The sequence below is a fragment of the Equus przewalskii genome, chromosome 17 (assembly GCF_037783145.1).
Source record: "Equus przewalskii isolate Varuska chromosome 17, EquPr2, whole genome shotgun sequence".
Classification (NCBI taxonomy): Eukaryota; Metazoa; Chordata; class Mammalia; order Perissodactyla; family Equidae; genus Equus; species Equus przewalskii.
In genome coordinates, this window is record NC_091847.1 from 31,335,230 (window position 1) to 31,358,196 (window position 22,967).

A 22,967-nucleotide genomic window follows, 5' to 3' on the forward strand; every position below is an offset into this window, starting at 1 on the left:
TTCATAGTAAGCTGTCCTGTGCTTTTAAAAGTGTATAGATAATTTCTATTAAAAAAAAGAGAAAAAGTTCAAAGAAGAAAATAATCATTCCCCTTTTTATCACTGATATTTAAGTATTCATATGTAATTTCTTTAGTACCTTGATAGTCTTCTTTTTCTCGAGTTTCCATGGTGACTACCTAGCTATGTATATAGCTCATTTCAGTGTGTTTGATACTTATCCTAATAGAATAAAATAGAGGACTATATATCAAACTTGCTGTATGTAGATAAAGATATACAAAGTCCTTCTGTGATATTGGAAAACTCTTTCAGGAGCCGACTCCCATATGGCCCCCTTCTAGTAGAAGTGAATAACACATAGAAGTTAGGGCTGGTGCTTTTTAAACAGAGAACTAGACAAGGTTAGATCTGTTTAATCTCTAATAGCCAATGTTCTTCTTCCTGTTCCATTGTCATAGACTGGAATCACAGCCAGCTGAGTTAAAATGTTATTTTTTTATTGCAGTAAGATTGGTTTAGAACATATAAATTTCAGGTGTACATCGTTACATTTTGATTTCTGTGTAGATTACAGCATGTTCACCACCCAAGGATTAATTACCATCCATCACCACACACGTGTGCCTAATCACCCCTTTCACCCTCCTCCCTGCCCCCTTCCCCTCTGGTAACCACCAATCCAATCTCTGTCTCTATGTGATTGTTTGTTGTGTTTTTATCTTTTACTTATGAGAGAAATCATGTGATATTTGACTTTCTCCCTCTGACTTGATTTGCTTAGCATAATACCCTTAAGGTCCATCCATGTTGTCACAAATGGCCGGATTTCATCGTTTCTTATGGCTGAGTAGTAGTCCATTGTGTATATGTACCACATCTTCTTTATCCATTTGTCCCTTGATGGGCACCTAGGTTGCTTCCAAGTCTTGGCTATTGTGAATAATGCTGCAGTGAACATAGAGGTGCATGTATCTTTACGCATTCATGTTTAGGTGTTCTTTGGATAAATACCCAGCAGTGGAATAGCTGGATCATAGGGTATTTCTATTAATTTTTTGAGGAATCTCCATACTGTTTTCCATAGTGTCTGCACCAGTTTGCACTCTCGCCAGCAGTGTATGAGAGTTCCGTTTTCTCCACATCCTCTCCAACAATCATTATTTCCTGTCTTGTTGCTTATAGCCATTGTGACTGGAGTAAGGTGCTATCTCATTGTAGATTTGATTTGCGTTTCCCTGATAGTTAGTGATGTTGAACATCTTTTCATGTGCCTGTTTGCCATCTGTATATCTTCTTTGGAGAAATGTCTGTTCAGATCTTTTGCCCAATCTTTAATTGGCTTGTTAGTTTTTTTGTTGTTGAAATGTATCAGTTCTTTATATATTTTGGATATTAACCCCTTATCAAATGTATGGTTTGCAAATATCTTCTCCCAGTTGTTAGGTTGTCTTTTTGTTTTGTTTATGGTTTCCTTTGCTGTGCAGAAGCTTTTTAGTTTGATGTAGTCCCATTTGTTCATTTTTTCTTTTGTTTCCCTTGCCCAGTCAGACGTGGTATTTGAAAATATGCTGCTAAGACCAACGTCGAAGAGTGTACTGCCTATGTTTTCATCTAGAAGTTTAATGGTTTCAGGTCTTACATTCAAGTCTTTACTCCATTTTGAGTTATTTTTTGTGTATCGTGTAAGATAACAGTCTACTTTCATTCTTTTGCATGTGGCTGTCCAGTTTTCCCAACACCGTTTGTTGAAGAGACTTTTCTTTCTCCATTGTATGTTCTTGGCTTCCTTGTCAAAAATTAGCTGTCTGTAGATGTGTGGGTTTATTTCTGGGCTCTTGATTCTGTTCTATTGACTTGTGTCTGTTTTTGTGGTAGTACCATGCTGTTTTGGTTACTATAGCTTTGTAGTATATTTTGAAATCAGGGAGTGTGATACCTCCAGCTTTGTTCTTTTTTCTCAGGATTCCTTTGGCTATTCGGGGTCTCTTGTTGTTCCATATAAATTTTAGGATTCTTTGTTCTATTTCTGTGAAAAACATTGTTGGAACTTTGATAGGGATTGCATTGAATCTGTAGATTGCTGTAGGAAGTATGGGCATTTTAACTATGTTAATTTCCAATCCAAGAGCATGGAATATCTTTCCATTTCTTTGTGTTGTCTTTGGTTTCTTTCAACAATGTTTTATAGTTTTCAGTGTACAGATCTTTCGCCTCTTTGGTTAAGTTTATTCCTAAGTATTTTATTCTTTTTGTTGCAATTGTAAGTGGGATTGTATTCTTAATTTCTCTTTCTGCTACTTCATTGTTAGTGTATAGAAACACAACTGATTTTTGTATGTTGATTTTGTGTCCTGCAACTTTACTGTATTCATTTATTATTTCTAAAAGCTTTTTGGTACATTCATTAGGGTTTTCTATATATAAAATCATGTCGTCTTCAAATAGTGGCAATTTCACTTCTTGCTTTCCAATCTGGATGCTTTTTATTTCTTTTTCTTGCCTGATTCCTCTGGTTAATACTTCCAATACTATGTTAAAAGAGTGGTGAAAGTGGACATCCTTGTCTGGTTCCTGTTCTTAGAGGGATAGCTTTCAGTGTTTCTCCATTGAGAATGATATTAGCTGTGGGTTTCTCATATATGGCCTTTATTGTGTTGAGGCATTTTCCGTCTATACCCATTTTATTCAGAGTTTTTATCATAAATGGATGCTGTATGTTGTCAAATGCTTTCTCTGCATCTGCAAGATGATCATGTGATTTTTATTCTTCATTTTGTTAATGTGGTATATCATGTTGATTGATTTGCAGAAGGTGAACCATCCCTGCATCCCTGGAATAAATCCCACTTGATCATGGTGTGTGATCTTTTCAATGTATTATTTCATTTGCTAGTATTTTGTTGAGGACTTTTGCATCAATGTTCATCAGTGATATTGGCACGTAATTTTCTTTTTTTGTGTTGTCCTTGTCTGGTTTTGGTAGCAGGTAATGTTGGCTTTGTAGGATGAATTAGGAAGCTTCCCCTCCTCTTTCATCTTTTGGAAGAGTTTGAGGATAGGTATTAAGTCTTCTTTGAATGTTTGGTAGAATTCACCAGGGAAGCCATCTGGTCCTGGACTTTTATTTTTTGGGAGGTTTTTGATTACTGTTTTGATCTCCTTACTGGTGATTGGTCTATTCAAATTCTCTATTTCTTCTTGATTCAGTTTTGGAAGGTTGTATGATTCTAAGAATTTATCTGTTTCTTCTAGGTTATCCAATTTCTTGGCGTATAGCTTTTTGTAGTATTCTCTTATAATCTTTTCTATTTCTCAGGTGTCTGTCGTAATTTCTTCTCTTTCATTTCTGATTTTATTTATTTGAAACTTCTCTCTTTTTTTCTTGGTAAGTCTAGCTAAAGGTTTGTCAATTTTGTTTATCTTTTCAAAGAATCAGCTTTGGTTTCATTGATTTTTTTCTTTTTGTTTTTTAGTCTCTATCTCATTTATTTCTACTCTGATTTTTATTATTTCCTTCCTTCTACTGATTTTGGGCTTTGTTTGTTCTTCTTTTTCCAGTTCCTTTAGGTGCATTGTTAGATTGTTTATTTGAGATTTTTCTTATTAGTTGAAGTGGGCCTGCATTGCTATAAACTTTGCTCTTAGAACCATTCTTACTGTATCCTATGAATTTTGGCATGTCATATTTTCATTTTCATTTGTCTCCATTTTGATTTTGCCTTTGTTTTTTTCATTGACCCAGTCATTGTTCAGTAGCATTTTGTTTAATCTCTACATATTTGTGGTTTTTCTGATTTTCTTCCTCTAGTTGATTTCTAGTTTTATGCCTTTGTGGTCTGAAAAGATGCTTGGTATTATTTCCATCTTCTTAATTTATTGAGACTTGTTTTGTGGCCTAGTATGTGCTTAATCCTGGAGAATGTTCCATGTGCATTTGAAAACAATGTGTATTCTGTGGCTTTGGTTGGAATGTGCTGTATATATCTACTAATATCTACTAAGTCCATCTGGTCTAAGGTGTCATTTAAGGCCAGTGTTTCCTTGTTTATCTTCTATTTGGATGATCTATCCATTTGTGTAATGGAGTGTTAAAGTCCCCTACTATTATTGTTACTGTCTAATTCTCCTTTTATGTCTGTTAATAATTGTTTTATATATTTAGATGCACCTATGTTGGGTGCATAGATGTTTACAAGTGCTATATCCTCTTGTTGGATTGTTCCCTTTACCATTATATAGTGGCCTTCTTTGTCCTTTGTTACACTTTTTGTTTTAAGGTCTACTTTGTCTGATATAAGTATTGCTACCACGGTTTTCTTTTCATTGCCATTTGCATGGAGTATCATTTTCCATCCCTTCACTTTCAATTTGTGAGTGTCTTTAGGTCTGAATTGTGTCTCTTGTATGCAGCATATATATGGGTCTTTTTTTTAACCAATCAGCCACCCTATGCCACTTTTTTTTTTTAAGATTGGCAGCTGCACTAATATCTGTTGCCAATCTTTTTTTTTCTCCCTTCTTCTTCTTCTTCTTCCCAAAGCCCCCCTAGTACACACTTGTATATTCTAGTTGCAGGTCCTTCTAGTTGTGCTGTGTGAGACACTGCCTCAGCATGGCCTGACGAGCAGTGCTAGGTCAATGCCCAGCATCTGAACCAGTGAATCTGTGGGCTGCTGAAGCTGAGTGCATGAACTTAACCCCTCTGCCACGGGGCTGGCCCCAATCCTTTACCTTTTGATTGGAGCATTTAGTCCATGACATTTAAAGTAGGTATTGATAAGTATGTACTTAGTGCCATTTTGTTACTTTTTTTTCTGGGTCTTTTAGTAGTTCTTTTTGTTCCTTTCTTCTCTTGCTCTCTTCCCTTGTAGTTTGATGGCTGTCTGTAGTATTATGTTTGGGTTCCTTTCTCTTGATTTTTTGTGCATTTATTATAGTTTTTGGTTTGTGATTACCATGAGGTTCATATGTAATAACCTGTGTGTATAGCAATGTATATTAAGTTGATGGTCTCTTTAGTTTGACTTCTTTCTAAAAGCTCTACTCTTTTACTCCCCTCCTTCTATGTTTTATGTTTTTGGTATCATATCTAACATCTTTTTTTTTGGTGTGTGTATCTGTTACCCTCTTATCATGGAAATAGGTAATTTTAATACTTTTGTCTTTTTGACCTTCTTATTATCTTCATAGATGGTTGATCTACCTTTACTGTATTTTTGCCTTTACCAGTGATTTTGTGGCTTTTTTTTTTAAAAAATCATTTTCTTATTCCTATTTGTGGTCTTCTCTTTCCCACTTAAATAACTCCATTTAGCATTTCTTGTAAGACTGGTTTCTTGGTGATAAACTCCTTTAATTTTGCTTGTCTGGGAAACTCTTTCTCTTTCCTTCCATTCTGAATGATAACCTTGCCAGGTAGAGTATTCTTGGCTGTAGGTTTTTTCCTTTCAGCACGTTAATTATATCGTGCCACTCCCTTTGAGCTTGTAAGGTTTCAGCTGAGAAGTCAGCTGATAGCCTTAAATGGTTTCCTCTGTATGTAACTTATTTCCTTTCTCTTGTGACTTTTAGGATTCTCTCTTTATCTTTAATTCTTGACATTTTACTTACAGTGTTTCTTGGTGTGGGCCACTTTGGGTTTATCTTGTTTGGTGCTCTTTGTGCTTCCTGTACTTGGATGTCTGTTTCCTTCCTTAGGTTAGGAAAGTTTTCAGCTATTATTTCTTCAAATAGATCCTCTGCCCCTTTGTCTCTTTCTTCTCCTTCTGGGACACGTGTGATACAAATGTTAGTGCACTTGATGTTGTCCCAGAGGTCGCTTAGAATGTTCTTGTTCTTTTTAATTCCTTTTTCTTTTATCTGTTCAGCTTATGCGATTTCCTCTAGTATTCCGTCCAACTCCCTAATCTGTTCTTCTGTATCATCTACTCTGCTATTGAGTCCATCTAGTGAATTTTTCATTTCCAGTATTGTATTCTTCATTTCTGATTCGTTCTTTTTTATATTTTCCAATTGTTTGTTGAAGTTCTCACTGAGTTCATCCATTCTCCCAAAATCAGTGAACAACTTTATAACCTTTTGTTTGAACTCTTTGTCAGGTAGATTATTTCTGTTTTATTTAGTTCTTTTTCTGGGGTTTTGTCCTGTTCCCTTATTTGGAACATATTCCTTTGCCTCCTCATTTTGCCTCTTTCTCTGTGCTTATATCTATGTATTAGGTAGGTCAGCTACATCTCCTGATCCTGGAGAGGTGACCTTATGTAAGAAATTCCTTATGAGGCCCAACAGTGTGCTTCCCTCTTGTCACCAGTTGCAGATGTTTCAGGAGTGTCCTGTGTGGGCTACATATATCCTTCTGTTGTGACAGGGTTGCTCTTGCTGCAAGTGCCCAGGGAGGCTAGGCTCTCCCTCTGGCTGGCTGGCTGTAATGCTCAGCTGTGTGTGGCTGCTATGGACCCTTCAGTAGCTTTACTGGGCATGGGGAGCCTCAGCACAGTTGGCTGCAAGGTCTAATAGCACATTCCTGTTTCAGTTTTTCTGTTAAGTGAGTAGGCCCCCAGCATGGTTTGTTGCTAGGCTCAGGGGCTTATAATTGCTGTAGGCCTTCAGCCTGCAAGGCTCTTGTCAGCTCTCTCAGGATTGCAGCTGAGTGGGGCTGGCCCTGGCACTCAGTGGGAGCACCCAATTGTTTCATGCTTTGGAAGGTGGAGCCGATCCCCTATGTGGCTGTATGAGACGCATAAGTCTTCTACAGTTGACCTCCACCTGCAGGGCCACAAACACTGTCAACACAGTCCTGCCCCATGTACTCACCCTGACGCCCTGAAGTGGATCCCGTCACCTCACTGCAGAGGCCCCACACACTCCACCAATGCCCCACACACTCCACCCGCTCCTTGTGTATACCTTGACCCTCGGAGGCAGATCCACTTGCCGGGATGCAGAGGATCCAGGCACCCAGACTATGCAGGCCTATAGGTTGCTCGAGGGCTTGCTGTTGGGTGGGGACAGTCCCTAGGGCAGGCTGCCTGCCCTGGCTGACCTGGATGAAATCAGTGCTCTGGTGGGTGGGGCAGACGCCTGTGCCAACAGGCCAGGGGAAGAATTCCAATGGCTTCTGCCAGCATCTGTGTCAGCACGCCTGTACTAGGTCACAGTAATGGCTGCTGCCAATGGTCAGTCCCTGGAGAGGTCTCACCTCTCACCAAGATGCACCCAGAGCCTATCAGGTGAGTCTCTTTTCACCAAAGGACTGTGCACTTTTCTTTCTGGTGATTTTAGGTTGCTTTCCAAAAAAGGTGAATTTGTGTGTGGGCCCTTTAAGAGCTGGCTTGTTTCCCCTTATGTCCAATCGCTTTTCTGGGGGCATTCCCCATTGTTAGTAGCCAGCGAAGCCAGATATTATGACACTTGTCTCAGTAGTGCTGAGTCCAAAGGATGCTTATAGTGGTAGCGCTCCCCTGCTCAGGTACCCCACTGCTCCAGGGAAGACTGCATACCTTAGGATTGCTCCTGGCTAGCAGTGAAGCACTGTGGCTTGTGAAGATGGCTTTTTTTCCTCTCCAGAAAGGAATTTCTCCCTCTTCCACCTCAATCAGGACTGTCCCTTGTTGCGGGGGTTCTTTCCATTCAGTTTTCAGTTCTCTCTCAGGGGTAATTGTTCCAAGAGTAGTTGTCAATTTGTTGAGTCCATGGGGGGAGGTGAGTTCAGAGTCCGCCTACACTGTCATCTTGACACCAACCCCCTAAAATATTGTTTTAAGGAGCACCAGTTGAGATGTGGCTGGATCAGTATCAGCTCCACCCAATTCTGAGAAACAACTAAGGGTTCACCTTCTACTGTTGCCAGTGTGGTTATTCTTGGTTTAGGCAAACTAGGCAAGTGAAAATCAACAGGATGCAAGAGATATTTTTCCCACGAAAGCTATTCAGAGGCTAAACTTTGTAAATGAAGGATGATATGTATCATATAATGGAATAGAACTGTAAAGAAATCCACTGTTTTTATGGTATTTTCTTCTCTGCTTGTAAACTATCTGGGGGAGACCTTTGCTAGAAGGGTTAGTTTTCAACTAGGCCAAGCAAATTCAAGAAATGTAGAGTGGTATAGCGCCTAGAAGACATTGCAGACATGCAGGGAAACTTATTTCCTATAGTTTCTGGGAAGTTCTGACGTTGCATGAGGGTTTCAAATATCTCCAGGAGAAGGAGTGTGCTAAGTAAGGTTGAACATGGAAAATGGAAAGGAAAAGAGTTCAAGAAAGAAGGACTAAAGTAAGGAAAGGGTCACTTACTTTATAATGGATTTAAGAAAACTTTCCAATCCTATCTGATTCAGATCTTACCTGGGGAACCCCTAAAATGAACAGAAATCAATTTGGGGAGAACCACAGAGCTCTATTTACCTTAAATTATGTGCCCTGTTCCTGCCACTGCCTCCATTCTAGCCGCTCCCTTGGTAAGGCATTGTCTCAACTCTAGAGTCTAAAAGATCATGGTTGAAAGGCTTCCCTTAGGGGGAAAGGTATGCTTGCAATGAATGAATCCCAGCTGGTTAACAGCTGCATATTAATCAAGTAGGCAAGTAAAAGTTGAGGGAATATAAGAATTCAAGGGGATTGAGACAGACTCAGAAGAGGCAACTATTTTGTGGTGAGATATGAGTGGAAAGGGAAAATCTTGGGGTCATTGCTTATTTCCCACTTTTTAATCTAAACTCTCATCATGCTACTTGCTGAATTATCAATCACCAATTAATTACTGGATTTGGGCCAAGCCAGTTAACTTCTTTGAATGTCCGTTTCCTCATTTGTAAAACGATTGTAAAAAATCAGCACTTCTAGAGCAGGATCTGCAAGAAGAACTGCTGGTTCTGTGGATGTTGAAGGGAGAAAAAAAGTGTCTGTGGTCGAAGATGTTTGGGAAACAATAGGTTAAATAATAATTTTTTTTTCTTTTAATGGCAGGACTTCTCGGAACTTTTAGTAACTGAATGTTCATTCTAAATATCTGTGAGGAGGTGGACTATTCAGTGAATCCCAAACCTGTTTGACAGTAGAACTCATTTTGAAGGTGCTTCTCGAGGGTCAGTGTTCTGTGCACAAAATATTGGACTTGCTGATGTCTGAGGTCGTTCCGGGTTTTAAATTCTGTGAATCTACAATTAGGGAATCTGTCTCTCTTCCTGTTTCTTTTCTAGCTACCCTCTTGCTTATGATCTAGAAGCTCTTGTGTTGTCTATAACCTTTTTGATCAAAAATGTACTCTTGTTAGAAAATCTCTGCGTCTGCTTTAAGAGAAGAAAACATTAAGATAGTGCAAACCTGCAAGCTGTGCATTTTCCCCTTTATTTTTATGTTTTAGACTACATCAAGTCACAGGCAGTCAAAGCACAAATAATGAATTCCCCAAACACACACACACACCACCTAACAAAAATATTGAAACATTTATATTAATAGAAGGGATAATATTTCAGAAAAGAACAATTTATAAAAGACCCAGATTTTATTCTGACAGAGGCATTTCTGAGCAAAGCAGTGCAATTAATCAAGAGCTATAGCATAACAATGACAAAGATGAATACTGAATATATAGAAAATGTGCACTATTCTTTCCTTCATCTTCAGGATTACAGAAGACGTTTATTACACCTTGTGCCACCAACACCCATCTTGGATTTTCTGTGTGGCTCCTGCCAGATTACCCCTGTGCTTGACGAGATGCTGGTAAAAGCTGGGTATTCTTGGGAGGGAGTCGAGGCAGGTATAGACGTCTGGGACACAGCGTGGCTAAGTCTGGATTGTGCCTCCTCCTCCTGAGATAGCTCCGCTTCCAGAGGTCATTGGGGGTGGGGGAATACAGAGTGGTCATCTGTAATCTCTTAGGTTAGAAAGAGAAAGGATTGACACTGGCTGTTTTTCATAATATTATCATTGCGTTTTATGAATTCTCTGAAATTAGAGTAATCTGAGTCTCTACAGGTAACCTACAGGTAATCTACAGCAGACAATTTACAGCGGGCTGTGAATTTGATTTCCTTTATATCTTTTTAAAGAAATAATTTATTAGGTAATGTGAGGATACAAAAGCCAAAATATAATAATTTCCCTTTTAGAATTAAATTAATACCTTATGCTATTTCTAAGGTGATTTATCCTCCCCCCTTATTTAAAATTAAGAATCTTTGTCAAATGTTCTGTTATTTGAATTCAAGCTTATCTCTGATGAAACATCAATATTCCTGTTTAGTTTTTCTTGTCTTGTTAAAAAGATTGGAATTAGGGCTGGCCCTGTGGCCTACTGGTTAAAGTTCTGTGTGTTCCGCTTCCACGGCCTGAGTTCGCAGGTTAAGATCCTGGACGTGGACCTACTCCACTCATCAGCCACACTGTGGAGGCATCCCACATACAAAAAAACAGAGGAAGATTGGCACAGATGTTAGCTCAGGGCTAATCTTCCTCAAGCCAAAAAAAAAAAAAGGAATTAGTTGTATACATTCAATTATATTTTTAAACTCTAACTTGAATTTTGAAATTTGGTGAACAATTGCTAACTATATTTTTCCCAAGTGATAAAAGATGTTTTGTAATATTGTCTTGATTCAGAGGTCACGTGTGTCCTCACCTCCTTGAGTTGTCTTGACGAGGGTTCCAAACCACGCTGTGCCCTAGTTTTTGAATTCAGCTCTCTCATCTTTAGAGGCCGCCTTTTCTGTTCCCTTAAACGTATGAACGGTGTGTTAGTTCATCACTCTTTGCCAGCCCTGGCACAGAGTAGGTGCTCGGTAGATATTTGATGAGCGGAGATTCTCTCTTCTCAGTCAGTGTTTGCTGAATAAATGAGAAGATTAGTTAATGAGCAGTACTTCCTATAATTCTCACCACTGTCATGCCAGTAATGTAACCATTACCTGGCATACAAGACTATTTTTCTTAACAATTAAAAGTAAGTTTTTAATAACCCCCACACATGATGCTAATTAGTGTTTAATGTTTAGTTTCCTGTTTCTAAAGATACACAGATAAAAGAATTCTACTTAGATATTTCTGTACAGATTTTAAAAACATAACAGATGATCCATGTGATTGGTTCTGTGCTGCAGAAGCTCAATAAACTTTGGAAGAGACCTGAGTCCTCTCCTGTCAGACTGAGATGCTCTCTATGGGACTGAACCTCGGTGCCGTAAAACCACTAGGCAGGGTTTGTTTTGGCATGTTACAGCATTGCCCCTTGGGAACGCTCAATCATTTTATGGAAGAAGGATTTCCGTAAAGCTTTCTGCATAATTTTCAAGTCATCTTACGTGAATCTAGTTTGCGTTTGGCTGTACTTGATTGTTGATGTTTTATAGGCAACACTCTGGATGTGTAGAAAGACTGAGTCTTCCCAGCCATTTTTCAGACTTATTGACCGGGAAGTCTCCTTTATTAAAGACCAGTTGTTTGGGACATGACTGGGTTTACACCCTTCTCTTTTCACAGGGCGGAGAGAAAAGGCTCCTCCTTTTCCTGTTGCGTTCCTGCGGTTTCCATAATTTCCTAACAACACCAACATCATTGTTTGACAATGTGGAGTTGATTTATTAAAAGCACCTGTCCATTTAATAATCCACCTAATGGCAAAAGAGTTCAAACGTCTTGTTTTGGGGTTTGGCATGTTGATTTTCTTTGCTGTAATTTACCCAGTAAATGACAGTACTGAGATTTCCTTTCTCATCTTTTTTGGCCAAGTATTTGTGTCATTTTTTTGGCAGGACTTGAGAAACTATCTCTTATTGATGATTTTGAGAATTGTTCATACTTGAATAGAGATTATGAGCTTAAGTTTAAATAGCTTTGAAATCTTTAAAAAATAGTTACATCTTTTAATATTGCATCAACACTGTCTACGTTTAACTTGCCTAACAATTTGAATGACCTAATATTTTACATTTGCCAATGCAAACAGCAACAATCAAGCAACAAGTACTTTTTTCTGGGCCCTATCCAGAGGTGTAAAAAGGAAGGGTAAGACATGGCAACTGTCCTCATGGAACTTGGAATTGGCTTCCCTCTCTGTTTCTCTCTTTAAATCTTTGAGGACCAACTTGTGCCAATCACAGTTCAAGGTAGAAAAACAATAGTGAATGGAAGCAGCAAAAGTCTGGGGATAAAGCAGTGAAAAAGACTCACAAAGATCCCTGTCCTCATGGAACCTACATTCTAAAGGGGTGGAGGCAGAAAATAAATGAATAAGAAAATATGCATATGTTAGATGGTGATAAACACTATGGAGAAACTAAAGTGGGGAGGAGGGAGAGAGAGTGTCAGAGGTGGGTGAGAGGCAGTTGGTAACTTTAAATATGGTGGTCCTGGAGACCCCACTGTGAAGGTGTCACATGAGCACCTGGACAAGGTAAGGGAGAGGGCCATGGGGACCTCTGCAGGAAGAGCCTTCCAGGCAGAAATACAAAGGTGCTACAGTGGCATCGTGTCACACTTGCTCTCAAAACAGCAAGGAGACCAGTGGCAGGAGTGGAGTAAGCCAGGGGAGAGTAGTAAAAGGTCAAAAACATAAGGGGGCAGGCTGTCCATCACGCAGGGCTTAGAGGTTATGGTAAAGACGTCCTTCCTTCCTCCCTTCCTCCTTTCCTCCGTTCCTCCCTTCCTCCCTCCCTCCCTTCCTCCCTTCTTCCATCCTTCTTTTCTTCCTTCCTTTCTTCCTTCTTTCCTTCCTTCGGAGAACCTGAATGATTTGGGGAGCCACTGGAAGAATTTGCACCAAGGAATGACCTGGTTAAATGTATAATTTAAAAGATTACTGGCCACTGTGAGGACAAATAATAGGAGGGAGCAGGCAAGGTTGAAGGGGGCTGTTGTGATAATCCAGATGATGTTGTCTTAGACCCAGGTGGTTGCGGTGGAGATGGTAAGAAGGGGCATTGTTTGTCTATTTGGAAACAGTGGAGGAGACAGCATTTCCCAAAGGGTACGATATGGGGCATAAATGAGAAAGCAGAGTCACAGATGGTTCCAAGGGTTGGGGTCTGCTACCTGGAAGAGTGGGGTTGTCTTTTACTGAGATGGGAAGGCTGAGTAGGGGCAGATTTGGAAGAGGATCAGATCAGCTTCAGACACCTTGCATTTGCGATGTCTCTTGGGCTTCCAGATGGAGATATGGAGTAAATGGTTGGGAATACGAATATCAGTTCAGGGAAGATATAATTTGGGGATCTTTATTATCTCTGTAAAAGAAATGAAATGGGAGCAGATCCACAGGTGTGAGGAGATCAGATCAGCATCAGCATGTCAGAGCAGAGTGAGGACAGTTAAGTTGTAGTCGTATGGGTCCTTTAGTATTTGCTATAAATGCAGAGAAGTCGGAACTTGTGGACTACAAGAGATGCAGCAACTTTCATGGAAAGTGTGAGAGTTGGACTGGTCTTTGCAGATGGGTAATATTTGGAGGGGTAGAAATAATGGTGGGGAGGCATTTTGGTTAAAAGGCACCAGAATTAAACACTCCGCAGTCTCTTAGGAGGAAGGTAGTGAGAGAGAACGTTCCAAGATCACGGCAAAATTTTCTCACACATGGATGGAGTAGGACTTCCAGTTTCTGTTCAGTCTGTTTCCTAGGATGATATGCAAATGTAGTGAGACTTGGGTCCCATTAAAATCTTGAACATTTCCCAACACTTTGCTAACAGCTTTTCTTTCTTATCCTTGCAGCTGGTGCTGCCTTATATTTTATAGTAACTTGAAACTGACATGTGGGGAATTTTAAGTACATGTGTTATCAAAACAGATGTTTCACAGACTTTATAGAGGAGGTCATCTCATCTTTCAGAAAGCAGCCTGGAATTTGAATTTAGTTCCTCTCATAATTTTATGTTTTCTAAAGTAACTATGTGGGAAATGTAAAATTTATTAGCAACTTTTTCTTGTTCTTGGATTTTCGAGAAATGGCAATTTCAGTAAACCTGAAAAAAAAATTATATGTTGTGCTACCTAGAGGAAGATTATTGAATAGCTTTACTTTCCTGGTGATAAATCTAAGGCACGTAAGTATTTTAATGCTTTCCCTGGGACTTTGGAGTCGTATTTTATACAGAAAAAAAAACCCCACGTTCTTTTTTGGTGCAAAGTGAAAATTAAAGCAAAAATGAACTTCATAAAATAATACAAAGGATGCCGTCTATAGAACAAATGGTTAGAGAGATTTTTCCTCGTGTTCTCTCTCCCCCTCCTTTTTACTAGAATCCAGATGAGAATCCAGTCTTGTTTTTATTCTGTGTAAAAGTTTCTCATGGAGTTTCAAAAGCTCCAGGATTTTGGCAGAACTCCCTGAGGTAAGAGCAAATGATGTTTTTCTTTGTTCGTTTTACTTAAAGAGTGCTTTTATAACGATGTGGTGTTAATTGTTTGGCATAATCAGGTGTGACATTTCCATATCCCTATTTTTTTCGTTGGGTTTCAAGGAGGTACAGAGTACATTTCCAGCAGGCCTTGTCAGTTTATCGGTCAAGACCCCCAGGTGTTGGCTAGAGAGCAGCAGTCAGTGGGCAGCACGGTGGGCCCTCTAGCCCTATCCAGTAGAACTTTCTAGTCTCTTCTGTGGTGACAGAAATATTCTGTATTTGCACTGGCCAATAGAGTAGGCACTAGGTACATGTGCTATTGAGTTCTTGAAATATGGCTGGTGCAGCTGAGGAACTGGATTTTTAATTTTATTTAATTTTAATTTACTTAAATTTAAGTGGCCACTTGTGGCTGGTATCTACTGTATTGGACAGTGCAGCCTAGGCTGACAGCTCGTCTTGGGCTTTCTGGAGCACGGGGTGGGCAGATGCCCACCCTGCCCTTGCTGGGGCCTCTCCACTACCCTGATGAGTGTCCACAAGCAATCTTTCACATATGGACACAGCAGTCACAGTTATTTCTAGTGACTGGAGATAGTACAGGACTTTGTGAAATATCTCCCTCCTGTCCTTCGTGGGGGTGGGGAGAAGGAATATAACAAGGAAGAATGATGTTAAATGAGATGAGGTCATTGTTGTGGTCTTAAAGACCCTTGATATTAAAAAATAGCCTGCTTAAATATTTGAATATTTTATTACTGATTATGAAAGACACTTGTGCTAGGGAATAGATTTTTTGAGGTAACATTGTGAGATAATCATTTTACTAATGTCTTGTAAGTAGGAATTCTGTGAGGGACCCAATTTCTTACCCTGAAGAGGATTGCTTGTGAATAAGAAGCACTCTTAAGGTTTTATTAATTTCTTAAATTTGAGTGGATTATTGAAGGCCTGCTATGTGTTTTTGCATAAATACCGACAGTGTGTGTATTGCTCTGTGATGAGGATTATTAAGGAGAGGGATAAATAGCACAGGATATTAAAATGACTGAGATAGGGCCGCTGGAAGGCCAGGAAGAAGGGTTGAGTGTGTGACCAGGACAGACAGTGGGCCCAGCCTCAGACTTCTCAGTTGGAACGTTGGAGTTATTGAGTGTGCCACATTAAAATTACACTGCAGGATCCTGGTGGGTGCTAGAAGGTAGAGAAAGGAAGCCTTTTGCCTCTCAACAATCAGTTTTTACATCTGAAGAATTCCACACACTAGCAGCCTTACTGCTGCCGTGATGAGCCGTCCACCTCCTGTCTTAGGAGCAGTCCCCACTGAATTTGTGGAGAAAGGTGTTTAAAAAGATTTGTTGATTGATATTTCTGTGGTCCTTCTGCCACTCTCATTCGTAAAACTAAATGGAGCTCATGTGCCAGGGACTATGCTTCACTTGCCATCTAAACGAGGAGGAAAAAAATGTGTACATGGAAGAAGAAAACTAACAATAAAAACGCTGTGAGATAGATCCCAAATGAGTGGTGCAGACAGTAAATGCCTTATCCCGTAGTTGTCTTAAACACATAAAGGGCCGTCAGGTGGAGGAGGTATTAGACTCACTCTCTGGGGCTCCAGAAGGCAAAACTGGCGGTATTTTCTTTAATTGAAGGAATGGTTTTTGAAGGCCTATTTGTGCAGAGTGCTCTGGGCAGGGAGAGCACAGGGTGAGCGGCAGATGAGGATGTGACAGTGGCTGCAAGTTGTGGGGAGATTTGTTTCAGTCAATGGAAGGGCAAGCTTCGGAACATAGAAGAGGCTGCTGCGAGGGCGTTAGCTCCCTTCACTGGAGGTCCCCACGGAGACTCCTGGACTCTGAATGGGAAAGAGAAGACTCAAACTGGTGGAGCAGGGGTCAGCAAATTACTGACCGTGGGCCAAATCCGGCTCCCTGCCTCCTTTTGTAAATAAAGTTTTATCAGAACCCAGGCATGCCCAGTTGTTTAACTCTTGTGCATGGCTGCTGTCACACTCCAGTGGTAGAGGTGAGCAGTTATGATGAGACCTTCCGGCCCACAAAGCCTGATTTATTTACTGTCTGGCTCTTTATAGAAAAAGTTTGCTGGGCCTTAAAGAGGATGGATCCAGTGATATGTAAAATCCTTTCTAATTCTTTGAATGTAAGGGATTCCAAAAAGAAACAAGCCTTGTGGGAAGTGTGGAGAAGGGTTCCTGTGAGAGATGGCCTCTCAGTTGGCCCTTGAAGGAAACTGGCTGGTCCTGGCAGAGGAGGCCTTTCCACGTGACCACTTGGGCACATCTCATGGGGGTTAAGTCAGTGTTCCTTGGATACAGTGTACAAACTCATTCCAACATTCATTTATTAATTTGTTCATTCAGTCAGTCATTCTTTATGCCTCCAGCATGTTGTTAGCCAAGGTGGACAATAATCTGAAACACTTCTCTGCCTGCTCTTGGTAAAGTAAGTGCAAATTCTGGCATGAGCTGTTGGCATTTTGATAATAACTTTGCCAGTATGGAAATGCTCATTAAATTCAGTGTTTATAATTGACTTTTATGGAGTTATTTTATTTTAAGTATAATAGTCTTACCTAGACACAACTTAGAATTTATTCATGTGTTCGGTTTAATTGTAGGATGTAAGAAATGATTGTTCCACAATGCATACCTCACTGTATTTGCAGTGTTAAGGATAGGATGCACATTACTATTCATGCCTTTTTAATTGATTAGCCTTTAAGGCTTCTGAAAGCCTTTAAAAGTTGTTTTGTCAACATTAGACCAGCTGCTGTGTAATTATGGTAGCTCTTCTTGCAGTTAAATTCTTTTAATAACGTGTTCAATCTGCCGATGCCAAAGTGCTTTGAACCTGTGATATATACTATAGAGAGCTTTTGTTTTTACTTACAGATGGTTGGTGCTATTTTCTGGGCAACTCTCTAGAATTTTCACAGAAATTTTAAAGATGAATTACTTCAAAATGGGAGGCAAATGAATTTGAACATCAGGTTACTCCTCCCTCTATAAAAATTGTTCTTATGTGACTTGAATTTTGAACTTGACTCATAACAATCTAAATATGCTCATTAAAAAAAAAAATTCTCTACCTTGAAACCTTTTAAAGCCTCTTTTCTCTGACTCTCCAGCTTGTAAATCAGAACTTTTTGGCACCAGTCAGATGATGGCAAAAGCAGTGGGGTTGGTGATAAAGACTCTGTTTAATGAGGAACCAGGCTTGGTGGTTCTGCCTTGCGTGCAGGGGGCTGAAGCTTTGCTTAGAAAACCAAATGCTACTTTAGCAGTGTATTTTGCTCTTTTTTTTTGCTGAGAAAGATTTGCCTTGAGCTAACATCTGTTGCCAGTCTTCCTCTTTGTGCTTAAGGAAGTTTTGCCCTGAGCTAACATCTGTGCCAATCTTCCTCTTTTTGCTTAAGGAAGTTTTGCCCTGAGCTAACATCTGTGCCACTCTTCCTCTGTTTTGTGTGTGGGTCGCTGCCACAGCATGGCTGCCAATGAGTGATATAGGTCTGCTCCCTGGAACCAAACCTGGGCCACTGAAGCGGACCATCCAGAACTTAACCACTAGGCCACGTGGCCAGCCCCTGCTATTTTTTAAAGTTCTCTCCTGAAGTCTGGCATGAGAAAGTATACCTAGGGGTAGGGACTGGTATTAGAAAGATGCAAACAGAAGATCCTGTGCTTCTTTCCTCCCCTGCCCCCTCAAACCCTGCCATACATACACACATAACGCACACAAACATACAGACTTCATGCAGCATTTTTAGGGACCGGTTGCACTGGTGCTTAAGGCAAGTAGGAGGTGGGAATGGTGATAATGGTGGCTGTGGAGGTTGCTCCTGGTAGCTCTGGCTGTTTGGGTAACTTCCTCCTTATAGCATTTTAAGAGAGAAAGGCAAAGCCGTTTAAACTAGAGACACAGAGCATCAGCACCTGGAGGAACAAGAGTCTGTATGGGTCTCCAGCTGGCTCTTTATGGCCCCTTTATCCAATTTGTATTAAGGAATGCATCTATGTTGTTGGAAAGCCATGAAGTGAATCCCTCAACCACCTGTGCTCACCTTTTCTCACCTCTTTGTGGTGTAAGGGGGCTGGGAGAGAAATTGGCCTTTTACTGGGTGAAAAAGCCAATCTGCTTCAAGTTTGAATGGAAGTTCAGGAATATTAATGATCTGCAAAATCTGGGGAAGAAGCTAACTGTGACAGCATTGGCTTATATAATGGCAGGGCCAGCCGAAAATTGTGCGTCTTGTTCTCGCTCACTCACAACGTGCAGGTTTGTTTGCTTTAGGAACTCTTGAGCCCTGAGAACTGAGCATTTGAGAGATTGGAGGAATCATGGACGTGTAGGAAGAGAGTACTTGTGTGTTATGAAGTAGCTGTTGAGACGCTGTTATGAAGAGAACTTGAATTTACTTAAAGTTACCTAAATTAATTATATTTTTTTCTGTGGCACAAAACTTGTTTCTGGTAAATGACTTAATCTTTTCAAAGTTATATTAAATGTTAATTCAGTTTTTTAATATTTTTGGCTGGCAGAATAGTCCACGTGGGTGTGACCAAGAAAACTAGCGTGACTCTCAGTGTTCTATCTCTAAATATCAAAACTTGTTAATATCATTATACAGTTTTTTGTTAACATAATCTTTTTGCTAGGGTACATAGTTTACATTGATATGATAAGAATTAAATCTGCCTTCAAGTGTCAATTCTAATTGCTTGCTTGAGACCTGACCTTCTAATCAATCTTATCACATAAACATTTTATATGCTTTCACATATAATGCTTATCACATTAGCATTTTATATGCTTTCTCAAAGTCTTGTATGTAGTTTTAGAAAATTGTAAACTTTCAAAATTGCTCTAAAGGCTGCAAAATTGTTTTTGTTACTCTCTCACAGTAATCTGACATCTCGAGATTGCGTTGAATCAGGGAGAGGAGATGTTGACTTTAACCTTCGGTACTAAGAAAAGACCTGATAGTCATAAACCTACATACATATGTATACATGTATCCATACATATGAGTAATCAGTTCCCAAAGAACCTCACTATCCACGAGACAAAGGACTTGTGCACGCTCAGATGGTGGAGCGTCTGGGAGGTCTGCTTCTCAAACTAGCCATCCCTCTAAGTCTTCTGTTATATTCAAAAGTACTCAGGCATAAACTCTTTTTATTTTTTTTATTGAGTATTTAGATTCTTATATATAAGGAGCAAAAACTCAACTCAATTTAGGAAGATTTATATTTAAAGGATTGTCTCATGCGTGGAGCAGAATGGATCTTTTTCTTCCCCCTAACTGATTCTCTTTGGATTCTGTAAGGATTGGCCTTTGCACTCTGGGTCTGTGAGTTTAATTAATAGTAGATTTTTATGGTGATGGTCTGTGCCAACCCTCCTGTACATGGTTAAGTGTAGAACAATGGAGGGAAGAATCAGGCATTGAAACCGCAGAGCTATAGTTGGGCCTCACTAGCAGAGACTTGAATGCATCCAGTACTCTCTTCCCATCTCTTGGTTTCTCTCAGCTTGTTGGTTTTGTTCTTTCTTACTGCAGACCCAGGTGTGGACGAAGTGGGAAGAATGCCCTCAAATGCTCCTGAGACGTACACATCTCATAGTTTATGCCACTACATAGGACTTACTCATTCTCTCTCTGGTCCCAGACTCAGCAGTCCTGGGGAAGAGAGCTGATTGGCCTAACCTGGGACAGATATCCACTTGGGCCAATAAGCAGTGGCTGAGGCGGGTAGGAACACATTATACTAGTCACTGGTGGCCCCTTTCCTGTGTCTCAGTAAAAGGAGAATCTTTAGGCTGGAGAAACTTGGTACCCCTGAGATGTTTTCCTTTTCCATACATGGACACATCACTTCTCTCTTCCCAGCCGTGACTACTCAGCCTGTTCCAGATACTTTCTTTTTTCCTATCACTTCTATGTTGCATGCCATTGCTTTTCACGATTTGGTAAAGAACTTGAGGCAAGACAGGAGGACAGGAGGAGAGTTCCTGGGTCTGTGATTTAGAGCAGGTGTCTTCTGATCGTTTCCCTTGGGCCCTAGTGCTGCTCATCTTCCTTTTCATAATTTGGGGAGAAGTCACAGCTCGGGAGAATGCCAATGAAAAGGTCAAATGATGAAGCTTGCAGTCTGCTTTTGGCCCAGGAGATAATGTCTTTTTCTAAAGGCTAAATGTTTTCTCAGGATGAATGGATCAGTCATGAGTCCAAAATTTCATGACTACCTTAGGAGATATTTGATTCTTTATGTATGCATAACATATGTATAATAGCTGGAGAAAATGTACTTCTGATTTTTATTTCCTATTTTGTTTTCATTATCCAAATTCCTTTGTACAAACTTTTTAGGCTAAAAAAGTTTTCTAAACCCATTTAACATATAACTCTTCAAAAATTTACTAGGATTCTATGTGTGTTCACTTAAATAGGAATCATTCTTTTACCCCCAAGTTAATAGTGCTAACTCGCTGCTGTTCTGCTTCTGACAGCCATTCAGATGTGATGGATTCCGAAAGGAGATGCAGTTGATTTCTAAATCTTGTATTTTCTGCTGCTGCCTCGTTATCCCACTCTGATTGGCATTTAACCATTGAATTAGTTTTTTCTGCTCCTAAGGAGAGCTTCAAGAGTTTTAACTTCAAGTGTTTGTATTACAATGTGATGTTTGCATTATAATTGACACTGACTAAGCACTTTTTGCTGGAAAAGGCATTGTCTCTTAGGGTTGAGGGAGGATTTGGACACACAGTTACCTGATGCTCTCTTTCAGGGTTCAATTTAGTGTGCTTCTGGGTGGCTCTTATAGGTGAACACATTCATAGCAGTCTCATCTGGCACATGTTAACGTGCTTACTTTATTTCTCCCGTCAATGGTGATCGTATTCCCGAGAGCTGTTTCTCTGGGCTTGTTGACTGATAGGGCTGTAAATATATTCCTGAAGGGTGAAACTGTAGCAGCTTCAGCACACATGAAACAAAAACAAATGTCCCACTGTTTTAGTGTTACAAATTGTAATCCCACTGCAGCATGAAATTTAACGTGGTGATAGTTCAATTTCTACGCTTTCTGTTTTTTGACATGATGGCAGGATAAATTGGATTAAAAAAAATTAATCAAACATGTTTTGCTGACCATATTGTGTGCATGGTTCATTCTTTGCCCCCTAAATTATGGAGTATATTATATTTCAAAAATAGCACTACCTTTAAAAGTTCCTACCTGTAATTATTGGTAGTAAATAAGCAAAAATTGTTTTCTGGACCTATAAAGGATTTTGAAGAAAGGAATATATCTTTGTCTTAAAGAGACCAAGTAATGCCCTTGATGTTTCCTCTTCTATTATCATATTCATTCACTCAGCCAACAAACATCAGTTATATATCTGGCCTGTTCTACTTCTGGAAAATTAAAACTTAGTAGCAGGATATAGACATATAACAAATTTACAAGGAAGAGTGTAGAAGTCATGATTGAATGTGCAGTGAGACACAAAGGAGGGAGTGACCAATTTAGAAAACTGGAAGATGACAGCTGAAGTGGGCCAGCTGAGCAAGATCTGTGTACCTGGGGAGGACAAGAAGGAAGAAGGAAGAATGTGAACCAGGATACACAGCATAAACACAGCATGGTCAATTGGAGGGAGTCACATGTTTGAATAAGGTTAAGGTAAAACGTATAAGGATGCATGTAGCTACAAGTTGGACACAAAAAGGTAGGCCAGAGACTTAACCATATATATATATATATATATATATATATATATATATATATACACACACACACACACACACACTGTATATATAAATATATATGTATATGCCATATATATATCTTATTTGGACACACACATATATGTATGTATATACATATACCCATATACATGCATGTACATATATGTACATAGGTATATATGTATTTATGTGTGTGTCTATATCCAACTAAGGAATATGAATTTTATTTTAGATACTAGTATTTTTCAATCTTTTTGTTAACTGTTCTTAAATTTAAGAGGAGTAGGAATACTCCTGTGATTCAATCTGGGGAAGTATAAGAATCTTGTAGGATGGAGAAAAGGGTACATTAATAATTTGGAAAACCCACAAGATGATTGTGCTAAGTCCCTATATCTACCCCATTGAGAATTATAGCTAAAGGCAATGGAAGCCACTGAAGAGTTTTAAGTGGGGGCTTATATTGTCTTTAATATCAGTGACCTTGTAAGAGTACTGTCATGATCCCCCATACAACTTTCAGCACCCAATTAGAAAACTCATTTGTTGTCCTGTTGGCACAAACACATTTTAAAGACTAATAGGAAAGGAGTATTTGGGGACAGAACATCAAAAAGATAGAACAGAAAATGGAAGCTATTATTCGTAGCTTTATATCTTTGATTTCCGTGATGCAAGTCTTTTCTAGGACCCCTTGGGGGTGCCCAGGCCAAGTGGGAGAGCAGTGGAAGGAGAGTATGGCAGGTGTAGTGCCTGATGCATAGCAGGCATGCAGTGATTGTCAGTGCCCTGTCCTCCTCTTTCAAGCTCTAGCCCTTCTTTGAAAATCAAGACCCGTCAGATTTTCTGT

General features: G+C 39.7%; 1 protein-coding gene across 6 annotated transcripts in view; it reads left to right on the top strand.

The window, feature by feature from the left end:
- LYPD6 (LY6/PLAUR domain containing 6) overlaps nt 1–22,967 on the top strand; it is a 127,537-nt gene that overhangs the window by 9,508 nt on the left and 95,062 nt on the right. For 4 of the 6 annotated variants that reach the window (XR_546813.2, XM_008531806.2, XM_008531799.2 and 1 more), the window contains exon 2: nt 14,241–14,332. The exons of the other annotated variants lie outside the window; for them this stretch is intronic. Coding sequence is in view for 3 of the 4 variants with exons in the window: in XM_008531806.2 (XP_008530028.2) it covers nt 14,241–14,332 (92 nt within the window). In the remaining variant the exon portion in view is untranslated. The remainder of the gene's footprint in view (nt 1–14,240; nt 14,333–22,967) is intronic. 6 annotated transcript variants of the gene reach the window in all.